This window comes from Monodon monoceros, unplaced genomic scaffold (genome assembly GCF_005190385.1).
Source record: "Monodon monoceros isolate NGI ecotype Baffin Bay Population unplaced genomic scaffold, NGI_Narwhal_1 Super_Scaffold_21, whole genome shotgun sequence".
NCBI lineage: Eukaryota > Metazoa > Chordata > Mammalia > Artiodactyla > Monodontidae > Monodon > Monodon monoceros.
This window is the reverse complement of record NW_021703778.1, coordinates 111,610,570-111,631,735: the sequence shown is the minus strand read 5'-3', so window position 1 is coordinate 111,631,735 and position 21,166 is coordinate 111,610,570. Positions and strand designations below refer to the sequence as shown.

The 21,166-nt window shown below is 34.9% G+C and overlaps 1 protein-coding gene across 10 annotated transcripts in view; it reads left to right on the top strand.

The window, feature by feature from the left end:
• RALGAPA1 (Ral GTPase activating protein catalytic alpha subunit 1) overlaps positions 1-21,166 on the top strand; it is a 228,295-nt gene that overhangs the window by 112,849 nt on the left and 94,280 nt on the right. For all 10 annotated transcript variants that reach the window (XM_029237182.1, XM_029237176.1, XM_029237181.1 and 7 more), the window contains 10 exons: positions 119-335; positions 1,403-1,579; positions 3,524-3,676; positions 6,208-6,401; positions 6,624-6,722; positions 7,465-7,620; positions 9,223-9,351; positions 13,525-13,650; positions 16,185-16,243; positions 19,972-20,080. In XM_029237182.1, the coding sequence (XP_029093015.1) occupies positions 119-335; positions 1,403-1,579; positions 3,524-3,676; positions 6,208-6,401; positions 6,624-6,722; positions 7,465-7,620; positions 9,223-9,351; positions 13,525-13,650; positions 16,185-16,243; positions 19,972-20,080 (1,419 nt within the window). The remainder of the gene's footprint in view (positions 1-118; positions 336-1,402; positions 1,580-3,523; positions 3,677-6,207; positions 6,402-6,623; positions 6,723-7,464; positions 7,621-9,222; positions 9,352-13,524; positions 13,651-16,184; positions 16,244-19,971; positions 20,081-21,166) is intronic.

Here is a 21,166-nt window from a genome sequence, read left to right as displayed (position 1 = left end):
TTAATGCCCTAAATTTCAACATTTATTGTGACGATTGTCTTGGAAATTAAAGATTTCACATGCTTAATGAGAATTCAAAAAAAATTTTTTAATGGTAAAATGTTTCTTGAATTTTTAGACTATGACAAGAAGAGGAAGTAGTCCAGGTAGCCTCGAAATTCCCAAAGACCTCCCTGATATTCTGAACAAGCAGAACCAAATGCGCCCTGTTGATGACCCAGGTGTGCCCTCAGAATGGACTTCTCCTGCCAGTGCAGGGAGCAGTGATCTTATCAGCTCAGATAGTCATTCGGATTCTTTCAGCGCTTTCCAATATGATGGCCGAAAATTTGACAGCAAGTATCTTTTTTTCTGTTTGAGCAGTACGGTTTTTTGTTGATTTGTTTTCTGTTCGAGACTGACTGACAGTTTACGTAACCATCATATTCCTCTCTAACATTACTTAGGGGTTTCCATATACATATTTTGATTTCATTTTCAGTGAAACTCCAAAAGAATTTTTAGGGAATCACTTCAAGTTGAGACCTCTTTATTTTGCCAACTAAAGGCATTTAAAAAACAAAAAAAACACTGTTCTTTCATAGAACAAATGATATTTTAAGACCAGACACATAGACAGGAAAAAGGATGGACTTGGTGTTAGAATAAAGGACAGTCATGGTTATGAGTTGGACTATTTCATGAAGTCGTATTTGGGGACCACTATCTAGTTATGGTCAGTGCTTCAGCATGTTCAGTACAGTTATGTTCAATGCTATGGTACCCAGAACCTTACTTGAATAATTGCTTCATGTTAAAATGACATCAGTGATATTATTTGGTGCTATATTACTACCACATAACTTTTCTGCTGTAATTCTGTATTACACTTGGCAGTCAGTGAAGGGTACCAAAATTTAAAAGAAGAAAGTCAAAATCTTGGGAACCAACTTTGTGAAGAGCTGGGAGATGCATTAGAGAATTATGTTTCTTGCCCTCATGGATTATATACTACTCTGATCTTGGACTGGAAATATGATTTGAAAGACAAATGACTCTTACCACGTATCTGGCATTTTTATTATATATATCTCTCTTCTAGAGATTATAAAACTTGAAAAGCAGTTAAGTATATTTCCAGCTATCAGAAAACAGGGATAAGAATAGCGATGATATATTGTTTGTCTCTGTCCTTTTATCATTTTTGTTAATAATAGGCTATGAGGATCTTTAAAAATTTGTTTCTAATTATAAATTTCAAAGTGTTAACATTGTTTACCCTTGCCTGAGTGGTATGTAAATAGAATTAATTTGGGGGGAATGTTCATATTTAATTATTTTGATGAAGTAGCTGTGTCTCTTTTGTAAATATTTTTGTTTTATAATTGGAACTTCTGTACACTAGCATTTCTTCTGCCTATAGATTTTGGCTTTGGAGCTGATACTGGGAATGCATCCTCTGCTGATGTGGATTCAGGTTCTGGCCATTATCAGAGTGCTGAAGAGCAAGAAGTGGCTAGTCTAACCACGCTTCACATCGATTCGGAAACAAGCAGTCTTAATCAACAAGCTTTTTGTACTGAAGTTGCAACGGTTACTGGTAAAGTTACTCAAGGGAGTGTATTCCTTAAGTGCATTTTTTTTAAGCCACCAAAGAACCTTTTCAGACTTGTATTTGATAGATTTTATGTATTACTTATTACTATTTAAGTATTATTTTTTTCACTCATCTTTATGTAACAATGGAGGGAAAAAAACATTAATATAAGAGTTTTTTGACCTGGAGTCCACATGGATAAGCTTCAGGGAACTCTATGAACTCCTAATACCGTACTCAAAATTTTGTGTATGTTTGCACCAGAGCATTTCCTGCAGCAATGTTTAAATAAATAACCAAAAAAAGTTGAGGTACTGCACTTTACCTTTTTCATTGATTTTCAGAGTTAGCCTAGATTTTTGTAGATTTCTTTGGTAAACTATTTATTGTTGCAAACATAAAGCACACTACCTAAAATAAGGTCTGTTTCTCAGTATACTAATATTCTGTATTTATATAGTAAATTAATATAGTAAATTATGCTTTTCAGCAACTTTTTGTGTGTGGTCAAACCTGACAATAATATGACAAGTGGGGTCCAAGAAATTGAGTCATGAAAGGCAGGGTCACATTATTCCAAGAGCGGTACCGTGACCAGAGGGAGCCTGAGCAGCTTGTGGCCCATACTTCAAGAGTTCCACTGTATTATCCAGATTCACTCTGGTTCCTACTGCAGTTTGACACCCCTTTGATGGATGATGGATGAAATATCAATAGGGTGGTTTTTGCATCCTGTGGTTGGCTGGAACTTGAAAGACTGGAGCAGTGATGTCTGCATGTCTGAATTAGGCACATTTCTTCAGCCAAATCAAACTGATGAAATTCGGCCAGTGAAATACTCACAGGAACCCATCCTATGTTTTCACATTCTTCTATTCCACATCTTTTCTACCAGAGGATAAGTAAGAACTTTAGCCTGCGCATTGCAGAATGAGGGCTGAGTGGAAGATAAGAGCCAGTTTGGTTGTATCCACAGTCTGATTGTTACAGAATTTAAGTTACTACTCAAAGAAGAATTCTTATTTTACAATAAACACCTTTTACTGTAGTTGTCCTTAAACATAAATTTAGATGAAAATTTGGATGAAAAGATACTCAACATTACTAGTAATGAGGGAACATAAATAATCCATGAGGTACCACTATACACATAATAAATCAGCTCAAGTTAAAAACACAATACCAGTGTTGAAGAGAGTGTGGAGCAACTGGAAATATCATACATTACATTATTATAATGGGAATGCAAAATGGTAGGGCCACTCTGCAAAAATACGGCAGTATCTTTTAAAATTAAGCATACATTTACCATATGACCATTCCTAGGTATTTATTTCAGACATTTGTATGTGAAAGTTCATAACAGCATTATTCACAGTAGCTAAATTGAAAATAGTCCAAATATCCATTAACCAGTGAATAATCAAATTGTAATGTATTCATCCATCCAGTATTCATTAAAATAGTACTCAGCAATAAAAAAGGAATTAAATGCTAATATATGCAAAACCATAGCTGACTCTCAAAAATATGCTTTTAAATGAAAGATGTCAAGGCTAGCAATGTTAGTGGCATATAGCAATGGGCAAGTCTCTTCTCCTGAATTGCCTCAAGCCTGAAGTAAGTGAAATAAAGTAGCAGTGGGTACCAGAGTTTCTATAGCTGGACCAGGAATGGAAGTAGGCATTCTTGCTCTCACTGATGGCCCCTATTAATTGGTATGTCCAGTTCTCATTCCACACTAGTCCCATAGTAGACATGGAATGAGACTGCTAGATATGAAATCTTGTACAGTATTATGATTTTATTGACCTCTTTGGCCAGTTTATAACCTGATTTACTTTTGATGTTTTCAATTTGTGTTTTATTGGGCTTTTAAGCATTACATCTTAGGTAGAGGGTATTGAATATATTCTTTGTGGTAATTTTATGAAATTATATTTACAGGTTCAGAAAGTGCCTCCCCAGTCCATTCAGCTCTGGGATCCAGGTCACAGACACCTTCTCCTTCCACACTGAATATAGATCACATGGAACAGAAGGATCTACAGCTCGATGAGAAGCTTCACCACTCTGTTCTACAGACGCCAGATGACCTAGGCAATATTTGGAAATTAGATCTTTGCCATTCTTTCCTTTCAGGGCATTAGTGTCAGGAGATCTTAAATAAGGCATCTTAAATTTGGTTATTTTATATATGTTATGTAAATATTATTATAAGTCTTTTGGACTTTTCTGTCTTTGGGAAATTAATTAGTATAACACTTTTTTTCTTGCTCTTAAAGAAAGATATTTGCATTCTGATTTTTGTTATTTTATTATAGTTGATTATAGTCCTGGTATTAGTGGTTACATTATTTTTGTATGTTATATTATCATTTACATTACCATTTCCTAAAGCAGGAAATACATAATTTGGCATCGTTATTCTTAATATTTTATCTGAAGAACCTGCTGAATCAAAGTAGGCAGTCCAAATGAAGTATTTTTATATTTAAGTAAATGTTTAAAAGTGACTAGGAAACCTTAGAAACTGCAAGTTAATAAAAAGTTATTTTTGTTAAGTCCTACATCATGTAACAAGCATCAGGAAAAAAGTCATTTTGAAAATATGCCAGAAAATTTGGTCAAGGACACAGCTGATAAGATATTTATAATGAATAATGTAAAATACTAGTTTTCATAGGTAGTGCAGCACATTTACTCTCTGGCCAAGGAAGAAATTTAAAACCGTGTGACTTCTGCCCCCCCGCCCCCCCCTTTTAGGGACTCCCTCTCTCTCTTTTTTTTTTTTTTTTTTTGCGGTACGTGGGCCTCTCACTGTTGTGGCCTCTCCCGTTGCAGAGCACAGGCTCCGGACGCGCAGGCTCAGTGGCCATGGCTCACGGGCCCAGCCGCTCCACGGCATGTGGGATCTTCCCAGACCGGGGCACGAACCCGTGTCCCCTGCATCGGCAGGCGGACTCTCAACCACTGCACCACCAGGGAAGCCTTCATTCTCTTAATATTCAATTACCTTGCAATTACACAGCCCTGATTTTCTGGTTTGTAGATTATTTCTGACCTTTTCTTTCCTCCTCTTGGCCTGCAGTTTTTTGGTTTTTTGGTTTTTATTTTCAGCTTTTTCCCCAACATTTGGAAAAAATTTCAAACTCATAGAAAAGTTGCAAGACTAGTAAAATGAATACCCATAAATCCTTTGGATAATTCACCAGTTGTTAATATTTTACCACTTTATCTTTCTCTCTACCTATACACACACACACACACACACACACACACACACACACACACACACACACACACCCATTAAAACAACCCCACCGTACCCACCCTTTCTTTTTTCTGAGCCATTTAAGAGTGAATTGCAAGTATCAGACCCTTTACACCTAAACACTTGAGCAAGTATGTCCTAAAAATAAGTATACATTTCCTATATAACCATAATATAAGGGCCACGTTCAGGATATTTAGCATTGATACATCATTGCAATTTTAGTCTATAGTCAGTTATCCTCAGTTGTTCCAATAATGTCCTTCATAGTTACCAATCAGTTGAGTTATCACTATATTATGAAGGTTCTGTAGAATAGGGAGATGTTAACAGTGATGGTTAACCCTGTAGTGTTTTTTTAAAATTTTATTTTAGTGAATTTACACCAGAAACCTGTTTTTATTATTGTGAAAGACTGTCCAGTAACTTTTTAATAATATACTCAGTTATTGTACACTTTACATGCAGAGAAAAAAGTTAAACATTAAGAGTAAAGGATGTACATATACTGTGTATGATTTTGTAAATTATCAGTACACTGACATATTATCAAGCAGGAAAAAGTCTTTACTGACTTGCTAATGATTTTGCCTTTTCCGTTATATACATTGCATAGAATTATGGCTTATTTTTTTTTTTTAAGCTGGAGGAGATCTATAATGATACCTACCTAAAACATCTATTTTACAGATGAGGAGCTGTAGCTTCAGAGAGGTTATTAAATAATTTGTACAATATCACATAATTAGTGACAGAAATGAGACTAAGACCCTAGGTTACCTATATGTCTTATATATAATCATGCCAGTATTAATAAACAAAAGAAATGTAATTATGGAAATTTTAGATTATATGTAAATTATTTTTTTCATGCCATTGTGATATCCCTTTTAATGCTAGGCCTGACTTAATTGTGAAATACAGAAATATATTTCTTCGGAAGGTTTAATTACAAAGAAATAAGCTTAGGAAGACTTCCTACAGGATCTGCCTTCAGCCTGAGATTTTCTGTTAATTTGATGATGGAACTTGAAGTAGCTATTAGGTTAAATAGAGAGTATGTACTTATAAATATGATCTTTATGTCAAACGTAAATTTCTCCATCTGGTATCTGCATCATTTTCTCCTTAGGTAAATCTAGATAGATGCCCTATTGCATAAGTAATTATTGTCAAAATAAGGAATTATGAACTAGCGAGGTTTTGACCTTACTAGGAAAAAATAACACTGATGCATCCTAACATTTCTTTTATTCACTTTTGTAGATATTTAAGATTATTAATTTGACTCCTATGTGTTTTTGTGATCAATTCTCTAGAAAAATTACTGACACCAGTGAATTATTTTTTTCTATAGAAATCAGTGAATTTCCATCTGAATGCTGTAGTGTGATGGCAGGGGGCACTCTCACAGGATGGCATGCTGATGTTGCTACTGTAATGTGGCGAAGAATGCTAGGTATTTTGGGAGATGTCAACGCTATTATGGATCCTGAAATACATGCTCAAGTTTTTGATTACCTCTGTGAACTTTGGCAGAATCTAGCTAAGGTAAAAAAGAAAAAGATAAAAAGGGAGAAGGAAAAAAAAATAAAGTATTAAGAAGTACAGAAAAAGCCTTAGATAGCATCCACCCCCGCACTACGAACTGATGCCTTAACCATGTTTAAATATATTGTTAATGGTAGGAACTAGATCTCAAGTTTAAGGTAAAACAAACTGGGAAAGAGAACACTTTTCATAGGTTTGTTGCATTTTATTTGAAAATTACAGATTAGAGATAACCTCGGCATTTCAACTGATAACCTGACCTCCCCTTCTCCACCGGTTTTAATTCCTCCACTGAGAATTCTTACACCTTGGCTTTTCAAGGTAAGCTTAATATATAAAATATTAATTAAAAAGTTTCATTTAGTAAATAAGTATGTGGTCAGTCTCAAACAGTAGAGAGAAGACTATTGTGTAGTCTTCTAGAGCACTTAGTTTTGTTTTTTGTGTGTTTTTTTGGTTTTGTTAAAATTTATTGAAGTATAGTTGATTTACAATGTTGTGTTAATTTCTACTCTACAGCAAGCAAAGCGATTCAGTTATTCATATATATATACATACTTTTTCATGTTCTTTTCCGTTATGGTTTATCACAGGATATTGAATATAGTTCCCTGTAGAACACTTAATTTTTAACTAACCATTAGGGGTTATATAGAGAGGAGAGTGGGCCTAGCAAAATTATTATTTAGGTTGCATCATTTTTATTACTAAAACAAAAATGAATATAATAAATTATGTTTTTGTTGTATTTAAATGAAATGTAAACCTCAGTTTTGTGTTATAGAATATGCTATGTACTTCTAAAGAACTAATTCTTTTAAGTATTATATGATATGTTTGGTGCATTTTCCTAAGTGAAACAGTGTATAGTTATTCACACCTACGTTGTATCATTTTAATGATAAAAATAATTTCAGGAATCCTGATATTTAGTTCATTAAAGAAAATGGGCCAACATAGAAATAAATGAAAACAAATATATAGCTTGCTATATTCAATTGTTTCAGTATTTAACAAACAGTATTTGGTTTTGAGTATTAAAAACAACATCTTTCAATTGTAGGCAACCATGTTAACTGATAAATATAAGCAAGGTAAATTACACGCCTATAAACTTATTTGTAATACAATGAAAAGAAGACAAGATGTTTCTCCAAATAGAGATTTCCTAACACACTTCTACAACATAATGCACTGTGGATTACTTCATATTGACCAGGTAAATATATGTACTTTCTAACAAGTCACTTTATAAGTTTATCTTTGATTCTTTATTCTGTTTAACTCTTGACTTTCAAGGTGTAGAATTAAAAACATTCCCTTATATTGTAATTTATTTACAGATTTATTCCATTTATAACCTCATTTATTCTGAAACATAGTTTCAAAACAAGCTATTGTAGTTGGGAGATTGACTTGATTATTAAGTGCATCTTTCTTCTAATGTTATAAGAACTGTTCACTCTTTGAAGAGATTAAAACATCCTTTGCTTACGCTGACAACATCTTCCTTTAATGTCCTAATGTACTTATTGTTAGGTATTTTGTAATTGTTACTTGATAATTGGCAATTGGGACTTAGGTATTTGCTCAGCTAGTCATGCAGCAGTCAGAGGTTTTTTTCTACTCTAAGAGTCAGCACATCACATTTTCTTATTTTTATAAATTGTATTACCATAGTGACAAGTATATTGATTTGCATCAGTATAGTCATTACATTAGATAGTCATAAATATGTCTCTAGAACATTACTTCACAGGTCTTGATCCTGGCCATAAAACTGAAAAGTACAGGAAGTTGCCGGTCAAAGTAATGTAAATGTTTGTAATCATAACGTGGTTAAATTTCACTTGCAGTTCATTTCAGGAGCATTAAATTAATATTAAAAGATGATAATGTATCTTTCTGAAAAGTGAAAACACTTCTTGTGTTAATTTGAAATAATTATTGTGTTCTACCTTATAAACATGCCTCAAATAAAATGATTTTCTTAATTACTGGATAAAGAGCATTCATTTAAATTGGACTGAGTAATACAACCTGCTATACTGCATCCTCATGGTAAATTCCAAAGGCAAAATGAATGAACAACCAAGTTGAGAATATTCCCTTAAAAGTGCCTACATCTGGATTTCTGAGGCTAGATGTCTATCATCAAAGGACTTCAATTTTTCTAAAACAGAGAGTTTCTCCAGTTGCCACGTAACAGGTCATGCAACTTCAGACATCAGAGTTATCACGTGGAAGCAAATAGGTGGCAGAAGGAACTACTCTGCAATTAAGTTTTACAACACATGGGCCGTATTTTTTTTTTTTTTTTTTTGTGGTACACAGGCCTCTCACTGTTGTGGCCTCTGCTGCTGTGGAGCACAGGCTCCGGATGCGCAGGCTCAGCGGCCATGGCTCAGGGGCCCAGCCCCTCCGCAGCATGTGGGATCTTCCCGGACCAGGGCACGAACCCGTGTCCCCTGCATCAGCAGGCGGACTCTCAACCACTGCGCCACCAGGGAAGCCCGGGCCTTATATTTTTAACCCTCCGAAGTAGAGACCCTTCTAACTGGCTCTCTAGGGTGAAAAAAAAAAAAAATGCTGTATTGATGTCAGTTAAAAAGAAAAGTGTTTTCAGTTTACTTTCCTGTGACAAAATATAGTACTAAGCATGGATTATTTGGAAGAATTAAAATTAGTCTTTCCAGTTAGCCAACCAGTTATAGTTATTACCTGTTTTATTATTTCATACATTGTCTATTTTTAAGGATATTGATTAGCTGATACACAAGATTACATTTGTGATATTTTTCTTCTTTTCTTTATTCCTAAGGATATTGTCAATACAATCATCAAGCACTGCTCACCTCAATTTTTTTCACTTGGTTTGCCTGGTGCCACAATGCTTATTATGGATTTTATTGTAGCAGCTGGTAGAGTGGCTTCTTCAGCTTTTCTCAATGTAAGTTTTTATTTCCTGTCCTTCATAATATAACAAACTGCGGTTAACCAAGATTCAGCTAACAGAACAACAAAGGAAGAGCCATTGTTGATAAAATATAACAAACTGATGTTCAGGAAGATATGTAATTTAATTAGAATTGATTGTCTCTCCCACTTTAAAAAAAAAAGTAAACAATTCTGAAGTGTAAGAAAGTACTAAAATTATTTGATAAATTGACCCAGGAGCTACAAAAATGGGTTAAATCTGATAAGCAAAACAATTTAAAATTGAGGAAATCTAAGGAAAGAAACAGGGAGGGAAGAAAATTTTGAAAATGGGCAATGAGCTATAGCAAAAGAGAAGAAAGAAATATAGGTGAGGTAACCCAGAAATATGCTCTAGGAGTAAACTCTAAAACAGCATGTGAGGGTTTTTCATAACAGTTTGGAGCTGTAAGACAATGCCAGGTAACTTAGTATAACTGGAACATGTTCAGATATAAGTGGCAGAAGTGAACTAAGGAGGAAGGCAGTAACTCTGTTTATAGTGCTCAAGAGGTTAGATTTCATCCTGAGGAAAGAATGAGTAGCCGTTGAAAGATTTTAAGCAGAGTGACATGATCACATTTGTATTTTAGAAAGATCACCCTGGAACAAAGTATAAATGAGAAATAACTGAATGTCTACTGGGAAAAACTAAAAGTATTTGGGAAAGAAAAATCAGTCATACTTGACTAGTGCTAGTTATAAAACTTGCAAAGCAGTTTAACATATGTTATTTCATTTATAAGCTGCAAAAGACCAACAGTGAATGAAAAGGAGTTCTATTTGGGGCATAGGAAGCTGCCTGTTAGACACCCATGAGATGTCAGAAGGGCCACTGTATATACAAGTCAGGATCTCAAAGGAGATGTCTGGACTAAAAATGTAAAGCTGGGAGACATTAGCTTACAGATGCTATTGAAAGCCATGAAACTGGATACAGTCATCTAGAGGAAATGTGCAAATAAGAGAACAACCCATATTTATAGCTAGTTATTAACCCTGTTTCCCTAGTTCCTGGAGAACAGTGATCATGTCTTACTTATCTTAGCATCTTCAGGGCCTGGCACAGCATCATGGTTATAGGTATTTATTAATCGAATCTGTAAATATATATTCAGCACTTAGTATGTGTTCAACATGGTGCTAAGCCCTTTTGTGGTCATTAAACTTTTGTTTCCCCTTGTGTACAAAGTGTTCCTTTGTGTGGAATATAGAAGGATATAGAATAAATGAGATACACATTGTACACAGGGAGCATATAGTCTGCTGCTGGGAAGATAGAAAAATATATTAATGACTATAGAATGTAGGACAACAAAGAGGTACCAGTAGGAGGAGCTTAGCATAGTGGTTAAAAGCATGGGTTCAAATCCCAGCTCTGCCACTTAATTAGCGGTGAGACCTTGTGCAAGTTACTTGATTTCTCTGTGTCTAAGTTTCTTCATCTATAAAATGGAGGTAACCTTCCTCATCTGGTTATTTTATGGGGATTTGAGTTAATATTTGTAACATGGTTGGAACATTATATGACACATTGTATGTGCAATTTAAGTGTTTGTTAAACAAAATAAAATTATTTGGTAATTAAGACAGAGGAGAGATCTTTTTTTTTAAAGGGATATCAGGAGGTTCCATGGAAAAGATATTTGAGTAGGTCCGTGAAAGATTAGTAGTATTTTTATGAGTGAAAATGGAGAAGGGGGAAGGTATTCCAGGCATAGGGAAACAGGCATGAATAAGCTGTGTCCTAGGAATGACAAATAATTCATTTTGTTTACAAGCTAGTTAGTCTAACTAGAGAGTAGTAGACACAAAGAACAGAAAGGTACTTTAGATCCCAGCTACCGAAAATGTGGTCTGCACACCGGAAACATTTGGCATGCAGAATCTCAGACCTCATCCCAGACCTACTGAAACAGAATATATATTTTAACTATATCCCAAATAATTGGTATGGACAGTAAAGATTGAGAAGCACTGCTTTAGACTATATCTTGGAGGGTCTATTAATGCCAGGGATCAGATTATAATGCTATATTTTATATTAGATAAACAGTTGAATTTTTTAAAGTAGGGAGAGAGATGATTAAATCTGTGCTTTGCTAATGTTAAATAAGTGTATTAAACTGGGAATAGATTAAATGGAAGATAAACTAAAGATGATAAACAAGTTACAAGGTTATTTTAGTATTAACAGAGTACACAGATTATCAATCTCTTGGATACTGGCAAAAGCTGATAGAACTCAGAGGAGCCTGATGCATAAACCAATGCCATTTTTTAATGCATTTACTATGAAAACTATAACTGTTCAGTTGGCTGATTATTCCAGATGAGTAGTTGGCACATTTCCTACAGCCCTGATGTCCTTAGGCATCCATTTTAAATTTATTTATTTATTATTGGTTTTTTGGCCGTGTTGGGTCTTCATTTCTGCGCGAGGGCTTTCTCTAGTTGCGGCGAGCGGGGGCCACTCTTCATCGCGGTGCGCGGGCCTCTCACTGTCGCAGCCTCTCTTGTCGCGGAGCACAAGCTCCAGACGCGCAGGCTCAGTAGCTGTGCCTCACGGGCCCAGTTGCTCCGCTGCATGTGGGATCTTCCCAGACCAGGGCTCGAACCCGTGTCCCCTGCATTGGCAGGCAGATTCTCAACCACTGCACCACCAAGGAAGCCCAGGCATCCATTTTAAGTGGCTAAACCTTCCTCCTATCTAGAAGGATACTACTTTTGTAGCATCCTTGGGAAAATTTTAAAAACAGTTGTTTTCTGTTTTCTGTGGTTCTTATGAGGAACACCGATTGAGACAGGCTGCATAGGAAGCCAAATCATTACAAGAATTAAACCTGACACATCTCCACTGTAAGGTTATGGGCAGTCTTTTCCTCTGGACGGTGTTGGAGATACACAGTCTAAATCTGGCTCTTTGGAGTTTCATTTTAGATCCCACACATATCATCTTCCTTTTGTTAATCCCCCCGCCCCCAGGCAGATTTCAAAGTAATTTGATTAGGTTTTGCCTTTCTTAATTACAGTTCCATTCCAGTTCTGCCTCACATTATGCCCCACATACCTAACTGAATATTCCCAGTTTTTTTATCCAACTTTAAAGAAAAACCCTTAGCTAATCTCTATCATTAAATATTGGGGGTGTTTTTCAGTTTCATTTTAATAGTAAAATTGATTTTAAATCGGGATGGTGGATGTGAGCTTACCCCGCCCCATTATACTGCTGGCCTTGTATCTGTAAATCTAGATTATTTTTTTAATATGGAAATGAGTTGTTTTGTTGAAAATCATAATACCACCTCTGTTATAACATTTATTAACAAGGAAATCCTTTGGAGATAGGTTCTTGTTTTAGGTAAATAGAAGAAGTTTTATATTTCTAATAGATTGGTTTTAGCATTTTTGTTAGGTGTTATTAAACATATAAATCAATTTGTAGGTATTTTAGTAAACAAAGCAATTTATCAGTAGGTGGGTGTTGATGTTAGGTGGGCATGCAAGAAGGCAGAAGAAAAAAGAAATGTTCAGTGCTGATACTTCAGAAATGGCTTAATACAGCTAAGGAAAAAAGATGAAAAGTTACCTTCATCTGCAGTCCAAGCATAATTTCTAATTTTGTTGTTAGTAAGCAGTATAGGTAGTGTTCTTATCATGTGCATAATATCATAAAACACATCTAGACTAATGCCTGTGTCTTGAAGATATATTGACCATTTTCATCCTTAGTTACTTTATTCATCCTTGGATAGTAACGGATATAATCTAGAGATCATGGGTCTTCTGCTCATTAGAACAATATGTTACGATGTGTGAGTTGCCTTTAGAATGAAAGTATTTATATTTTTCCTCGAAATCAGGGTAATTTTATGCTGTTAGCTAAAACTGTATTCCTGTCTACATACTCAGTAGCTGTACCCACATTTCTGCTTATTAGCTGCTCTTAAAGAAAGCTCTACTATTTGTTCATTGCATTTATTGAGAATAACAGTAGTTTTACTGGAAAGTATAGATGAAAACCTAATCTTTTTGTGTTCCCCTTTCCTTTTTCAATTTTGCTTGTACTCTGACTTCCCTGTGTAATCTGGTTAGGTAATAAAGTAATTTTTCTGATAATTAAAGATTTTTAAAATCTGATACATAGGCACCAAGAGTGGAAGCACAAGTTCTTCTTGGATCTTTGGTTTGCTTTCCCAACTTATATTGTGAACTGCCTGCTCTCCATCCCAACATTCCTGATATTGCTGTGTCTCAATTTACAGATGTTAAGGTAAGAAATTAGGTGCTAATTTTAGCGTTTAAATGACTTTATAATCATAACAATATATTCAGTAAAATTTGTGTTCTTCATTTTCCTCTTGAAATCCACACAATTGTTAAAGAACTTTAGCCAGCTGTACCCCTCAGACACAAAGGCTGGAATGTCCATTAGGAGCATAACCTTTTTTTATAACTATTACTTTGGAAACATTTTCTCATTATTGAACCCACTCACATGTCATTATCTTAGGATTCATTCATTCACTCACTGAACATTTATTGAAATCCCATGAGCCATATACTATGCTGCTAATGTAAGGCTTCTAAGATTGGGATGGCACTCGACCTGCATATTTGACTGTCTCCTTCTCCCAGTTTTCCAAGGTGATGAATCAAACAATGTAATGGAATATTCTATTCTGCTATAGGGAACTGTGGAATTGGGGTGGAGATCCCATGTACCTGAAGCATTAACAGGCTTGAGTAAGAGATGGTGCAAAATTGAACTGTCTATACAATTGCTTACTCAGATAGTAAATCTTTAAAAAAAAAAAAAAAAAGATAGTGTCTAATTAGGAGTAGACATACCCTAATTGTTGTTTACAAGCCTTTTTAAAAATTTCAAGTAAAAAAAATTGGTGAAAAGTTGTTTTGTGCCTCTGTAGAGGTCAGCCTCTGTTTGAAGGGGAAGGTGTGACATGATCAGAATCCTTAGTCCTCTGGACTCAGTAATTCTTAGACCAAGATAGAGGGGAGTGGTGTGGTCAGGTCTCCTAGTTAGGATAAAGGCACTTAGTGCTCTGGACCCAGCAATGTGCCTGGTAGTGAATAATTCTGTCACTAAGTCAAGACCTGTCTCTAACTGAATGCCCATGTATTATAAATTCCCACAGGTTTAACAGTCCTAAGAAGTTGTGCTTGTTATAGTAATTGCCAGATGGTCTCTGTTTGACCTGAATTGGCCCTAGAATTAGAAGGGAAAAGAGAATAAAGAAGGGATGAGAGAGGGGCATTCTATCTCCTCAGAAGTCATGCTGATGATTTTTTTTTAAACTTGTGCTTTCTCTGAAAGAAATGTTTTAAATCAAATTTTTGTCAGTAGTTTTGCATGTACTTTCCATACCACCTGTATTTCTCTGTGAAACATTTGTAATAATTACACTTGTAATTATTTTTCAGTGTTTGATTTATACTTTAGACAAATAAGTACCACAAGGTCTTAGTTACTGCTATATCCTCAGAGCTTAACACGTTGCTTGGCATGTAGAATATACTCCAAAAACATTTGTTAAACAAGTGAACTTCACTTAAACATAAAATTGTAGGGGCCGATGCAAATTTATAATGATATTTAATTAAAACTATACAAATTGACCTTTGGTCTTCAGGGATGTAATGGCTTTGGTTTCTTCTATTTTCAGAAGACCCTGAAGGTCAAAGATAGGTAAGAGTTTCAGTTTGCTTAGGCCGTTTTGAGTTCGTTTGGGCTTAGCCTAGCCTACTATATGTGATTTGTATGATCAGAGTGGCCTTGTCCTTTGCTGGCCATTGTATAGGCAGTAATGGCTGAAGTGATTTTTAAAAACAACCAAATAGCACTATTACATAGAAAGCTCTTGGGCTTAAACAATAGGTAGCTTCCAAGTACCTATTAATTGCTAGCCATTGGGTTAGGTGCTAAATTCACAAAGATAAGTAGAAGGTTACTCCTCTAAGGAGCTTGCAATCTAGATAGCTGATAAATCCTTAATGAGTGAATAATTGAATGATTTTTAAAAACCATATTAACTATTAACTAGCACTTATCCCAAAACTCACACATAAGAAGAGGAAGCTTTCTTTTAAATGATAATTCTCAAAGTTGTGAAAAGTTTTGTTCATACCTTTGAGCTATTAAATCTGCTTTAATTATCTTTATAGTGAGCATTTTATTACTCTTCTAATCAGAAAAAAAGTTTCTGAACATATACATTTGGTGATAAATTTCAAAAATCATTTGTCTGCTATAACAAAATACTACAGATTGGGTAGCTTATAAGTGACAGAAATTTATTTCTCACAGTTCTGGAGGCTAAGTCCAAAATCAAGGCTGTAGCATAATCACATTCTGGTGAAGGCCCTCTTCCTGGTTCATAGCCAGTGCCTTCTTGCTGTGTCCTCACAGAGTAGAAGGTGCTTAGGGAACTCTGTGGGAGTCTCTTATTTATAAGAGCATTAATCCCATTCATAAAGGCCCCACTCTCATGGCCTAAGTACCTCCTAATACCATCATCTTCAGGGGTTAGGATTGCAATGTACGAATTTGGGGGGAAGGCACAAACATTCAGACCATACCATTGTTTTATTTATTTAGCTAATTTTATGAATAACATTGGAATATACTAAAAGTATGTACATGAGAACGAAAAATGTCTGTTTTATTTTGCTATTGTATCCCTAGCGCCTGACACAGTGCCTGGGTCCGTGGTGGCTGTTTAATAAATATTTGTTAAATAAGTGAATGAAAAAATCTTGGTCATTGCTAATATTTCTCCTTCATTTTAGGAACTTATAATCAAAACTGTATTAAGCTCGGCAAGAGATGAGCCCTCTGGTCCTGCACGGTAAGTCAGATATTCTTAAGACTTGAAATAGCTATTCTGTGTTTGCAGTTTTATTTTAGAAGTTAACGGAATTATTTAGCAGTCCAGATTGTTTCAGATACACAAAAGCTATTCTCAATCATAAATTTAAATTATTTGGATGATTAAATACATTTTTTCATTATTTAAGTATGAACCTTCCCTTCAGTAAAAAAAATAAAATCCTAGTCACCTTCTTCAGTATCTTCACCTTCTGTGTCCAAAATGATTTCTTTTAATTTTATTTAAGTAGATTTTGCTTTCCCTTCAGATTATATTTGTCACCGTCTCTTATGTAGTACCTTGAAATATGGTACTAGTTACCCAATGAATGTTTGTTAAATTGAATTAAAATATTTTTATTGTAGAAAGTAATATATCTAAGAAAATAGTATATATTAATATTTATAAATATTTGATCAGGATATTTTTTAAAAATAAAATGTAAATAAGATTTTAGAATGTTTTTGTTTTTAAATGTCTCATTAAGAAGTGAAAACTGTGGCATTTTGTCTGTGTTACTAAACCTTTCTCAAAAAGGTTGATTTAAATCAGCATGTTGCCTAACCTATAATGGAAAAGAATCTGAAAAAGAATATATATATATAACTGAATCATTTTGCTGTACACCTGAAACTAACACATTGTAAATCAACTATACTTCAATTAAAAAAAAAAAAAGCAGGTTGCCAATAGCATACCATGCTCCTTCTTTTCCCCCAAATATCATATATCATTATTTTATATTTCTTGAACCTCCACAAAGCTGTGTCTTTTTCAATAATCTACACATTATTTGACTCAAGGTTCATAAAGGTACAGATCATGACTTTGACCGTTTGGATTCTAATTCTAAGTTAAACCTCTTCTTTTTCCAGAAACTAAAAGTAATGAGCAATTTTCTTAAATGAGACATAGCTTCAGCTTTTTAATTCATTTGTGTATTTTTCTTACTTAATAGCCACGGTAACTAAAAACAAGTCTTTTTGAGTGAATTCTTTTTCAACATTAATTCTATTTTAATACTGCTCAGCTACTCCAGAAAATGACATTGTCTTTTCCATTATCCCACATTTTCATTTCTTTTAGCTTTAGCCCCAAATTTGATGATTTTCGATATTCTTTCCCTAGCATTTTCTATGTTAATAATGACAACCTTTTAAGTTTACGAGGATATTCCTATAATATTGTTTCATTTAATCCTCATCACAATTCTAAGAAATTATTGGAATCATCATTATTCTTCCAATTTTGCTAGCAAGAAACTGATGGCTTAGAAAACTAACATTCATTAAGCCTTTTCTGTGTGCCAGCCACTGTTCTAAACACTTTATTACCTCACTTAATCTTTACAACAACTCTCAGAGAATTTCAGTAATATGCCCTATCACCCAGAAAATGTAGAGCCATGATTAAAACCCTGGCAGTTTGTCTTCAGAGCCTTGTTAGATGCATAAGTAATAAGTGGCAGAACCAGAATTGAACCTATAGCTTCTGATTCTAGATCTTCTGCCTTTTTTTTTCTTTTGCGGTACACGGGCCTCTCACTGTTGTGGCCTCTCCCGTTGCGGAGCACAGGCTCCGGACGCGCAGGCTCAGCGGCCATGGCTCACGGGCCCGGCCGCTCCATGGCATGTGGGATCTTCCCGGACCGGGTCACGAATCCGTGTCTCCTGCATCGGCAGGCGGTCGCTCAACCACTGTGCCACCAGGGAAGCCCTGCCTTTTTTTTTTTAAAAAAAAACTTCATTGCCTCTCAGGTGAAAGAATATCAAAGCCTAAAACATAATTGACCAGATGTACACTTGGGAATCATTAACATGATAGCTCGTTGACAGTATAGGAAAATCCCAGAAGTCGAACGTTAAACATTTCCTAAACTTGTTTGCCTATACTTTTCAGGAATGTAAGGCCTTAGAAGCTTATACCCCAGAATCTGACTAGTAGCAGGAAGTTGAGCCATACTGGGAATAATCTAGATTATTTTGACATCTTGAAGAATGTAGGAAGCTGTACACACACATGCACACACAAAAACTGATGTTAACCTTTAAAAAGCAAAAACCAAAAAACAAAAACTTAAGCATTTGTACTCCCAGTCTGTGCCTTTTACTGTGTCTTTAGTTAGCTGCATCTATGGAGAACTTTGCTTCACTTCAGAGTTTATTGTTATTTTAGGATTACAGCTCCTTCCACTGCTAAACCTGTCACTTGGTTATTTAGATCTATAAATGTTACATAAGACTGATGGGTGGACAACAGTAGGGAAGAAAGGAAGCTGTAGACCTCACATAGAAGACTTTCTATAGTTTTGATAGTAAATTAGTAGCATTAACACTGATGGACTGAAAGAAGGGACTTAACTTCTGATCCATTATGTTCAGGAAGAAAAATATTTCTGCATTGAATTGTTCTGAAATTTAGCATTCTACTGAATTTAATTTAAGAATATCAGTATCAGGACATGCAAGATATATAGAAGGAGCTGACTTTCTTTTAATACTTAGAAACATTATATGCTTCATCAGAAGCTTATACTTGAACACACTAATAGAATTTTTACTGATTCTGATCATCAGATTACTTTCTTCAAGCTGAAACTCAGTTGAAGTAGGGAACTGAAGTTTCACAAGACATGAGGAAACAGAACAAAAAATCTCCAAGTTCTGTTTCTGTTGGAATTCCTTTATAAAGTGTATAAATTTTATTTGTGGTCCCAATTTGTTTTAAAAAGAATTTGTAGCTAGCTATGTTAAATGTAAAAGATATGAAAATAATACCTTACTGACTGCTGCTATCAGTCAATAAAATTACACTTTCCTTTTTAAAAAAAAAAAATTTATTTATTTATTTATTTATTTTGGTCTGCATCCGGTCTTCGTTGCTGCCCGCAGGCTTTTTCTAGTTGTGGTGAACAGGGGCTACTGTTGGTTGCAGTGCATGGGCTTCTTATTGCAGTGGCTTCTCTTGTTGCAGAGCACGGGCTCTAGGCGCTCGGGCATCAGTAGTTGTGGCACGTGGGTTCAGTAGTTGTGGCACACGGGCTTAGTTGCTCCACGGCGTTTGGGATCTTCCTGGACCAGGGCTCGAACCTGCTCCCCCTGCATTGGCAGGCGGATTCTTAACCACTGTGCCACCGGGGAAGTCCCCACTCTTTCCTTTTTGAAAGCAGGTTGCATATTTGTTTGGGAAGCTTTATGACATATCAATTTATCAATATGGGTTCGTTAGAAAGATCCTGTGTGTTATCCCCACCTATGATCTTGGTAATAAATTATAGTTGAAAATAAGGCTTAGAACAGGGAGCTCTACTCAATATTCTGGAATAACCTATATGGGAAAAGAATCTGAAAAAGAATGGATGTATGTATATGTATAACTGAATCACTTTGTTGTATACCCTGAAACACACAATATTGTAAATCAACTATACTCCAATATAAAATAAAAATTAAATTAAATTGAAAAAAATAAGGCTTAGAGTTTGAGGGATGTGCTTTCCTCCACTTCATCTTCCTAAGTAACAAATTGATTAATTAATAGCAATAAATTGATTAATTAACAGAGTAACAAATTGATTAATTCACCTAAACAGTGCATGTTCACTCTGGGTTGGTTGGTTGTGGGTGTTTCGGTTGTGGTGGTGGTGTCATTTCATTTAAACGCTCATCCACTTTTATTTGTATCATTATTGGTTGCCTTTTCTGCAGATGTGTAGCACTTTGCAGTTTAGGTATTTGGATATGTGAAGAACTAGTCCATGAGTCTCATCATCCTCAAATTAAGGAAGCTCTGAATGTAATTTGTGTTTCCTTAAAGGTAAGTAAATAAATATTTAGTGGACTATATTAAGATAGTATAGAATGTATGATTATTTTTCTCTAAATGTTAATTATATATTGTGCCCTTACAGAATCATTAATTCATTAATTTATTATTACATTATTTCTTTGATTCCGACTTTTTCCTTAAGAATAGTTCTACTCTTGATTTTAGGATATCTTGGTGATGACCTGTTTTATCTCAACTTTTTATATATTTGGCTTTGTCCCTAAGATAAATATGGATGACTCCTAAAAAGAAAACCAGTCATTTAACAACATTTGTAAGGCTGTTTATCATTTCTTAATCAGTATTTTTGTAACCTACCCTTCGATCTTTATTACTTCCTGAATTCTTGAGCTATTCAGGTTTTGGCTTTATCATTCAAGTTAAATGCCCTCTTTGTGACCAGAATAAGATTTGCTCACAAATAATAACCCGATTATTTGGAGAGTCTGAATGAATAAATGGATATTTTTTATTTGTAAAAAGATGAGTGATATTACTTTTTGTCCTTAAACTTGTATTATAATATCTGTATAGAACTCTAAACACACAAAGTACAAATATTACTTATTTGACAGATATTTCTGAGTATATACTATGTTTGAGGTGCTTTGCTAGGCAGAGTAAGGAATACCAGAATGAAAAAGAAATATAAATACTAGATTGAAGAGATTAATAATATGGTGGCTGAAAAAGATTAAAATAAGTAATAAAATATAAAAAGCTGAGAGAACCAAATGAGTGGTGCACATAAACTGCTGATTGAGTTCAGAGAAAGCAGAGGTCACTTTGACTTAGGTATCAGAGAAGACTAGAAAGAGGAACTATGTGGTCAGGGCTTGAAGAGTGGGTGAGATTTGGTTATAGAAAGATAAGCATAAAAAGTTTGACTTTATACCATTGGGGAGTCATCTAAGATTTTTAAGCATAGAGAACGTCAGCATCAGAACAGTTCTTCAGAAGATAATACGGAAGTATTGAGTATAGTAAGTAGATTGCAATGGGGAAAGATGGGATAACAAGATTAGCAGTTTAGAGGCCATTCCAGAAATCCAGGTAAGAGAAAATGGAATAAAA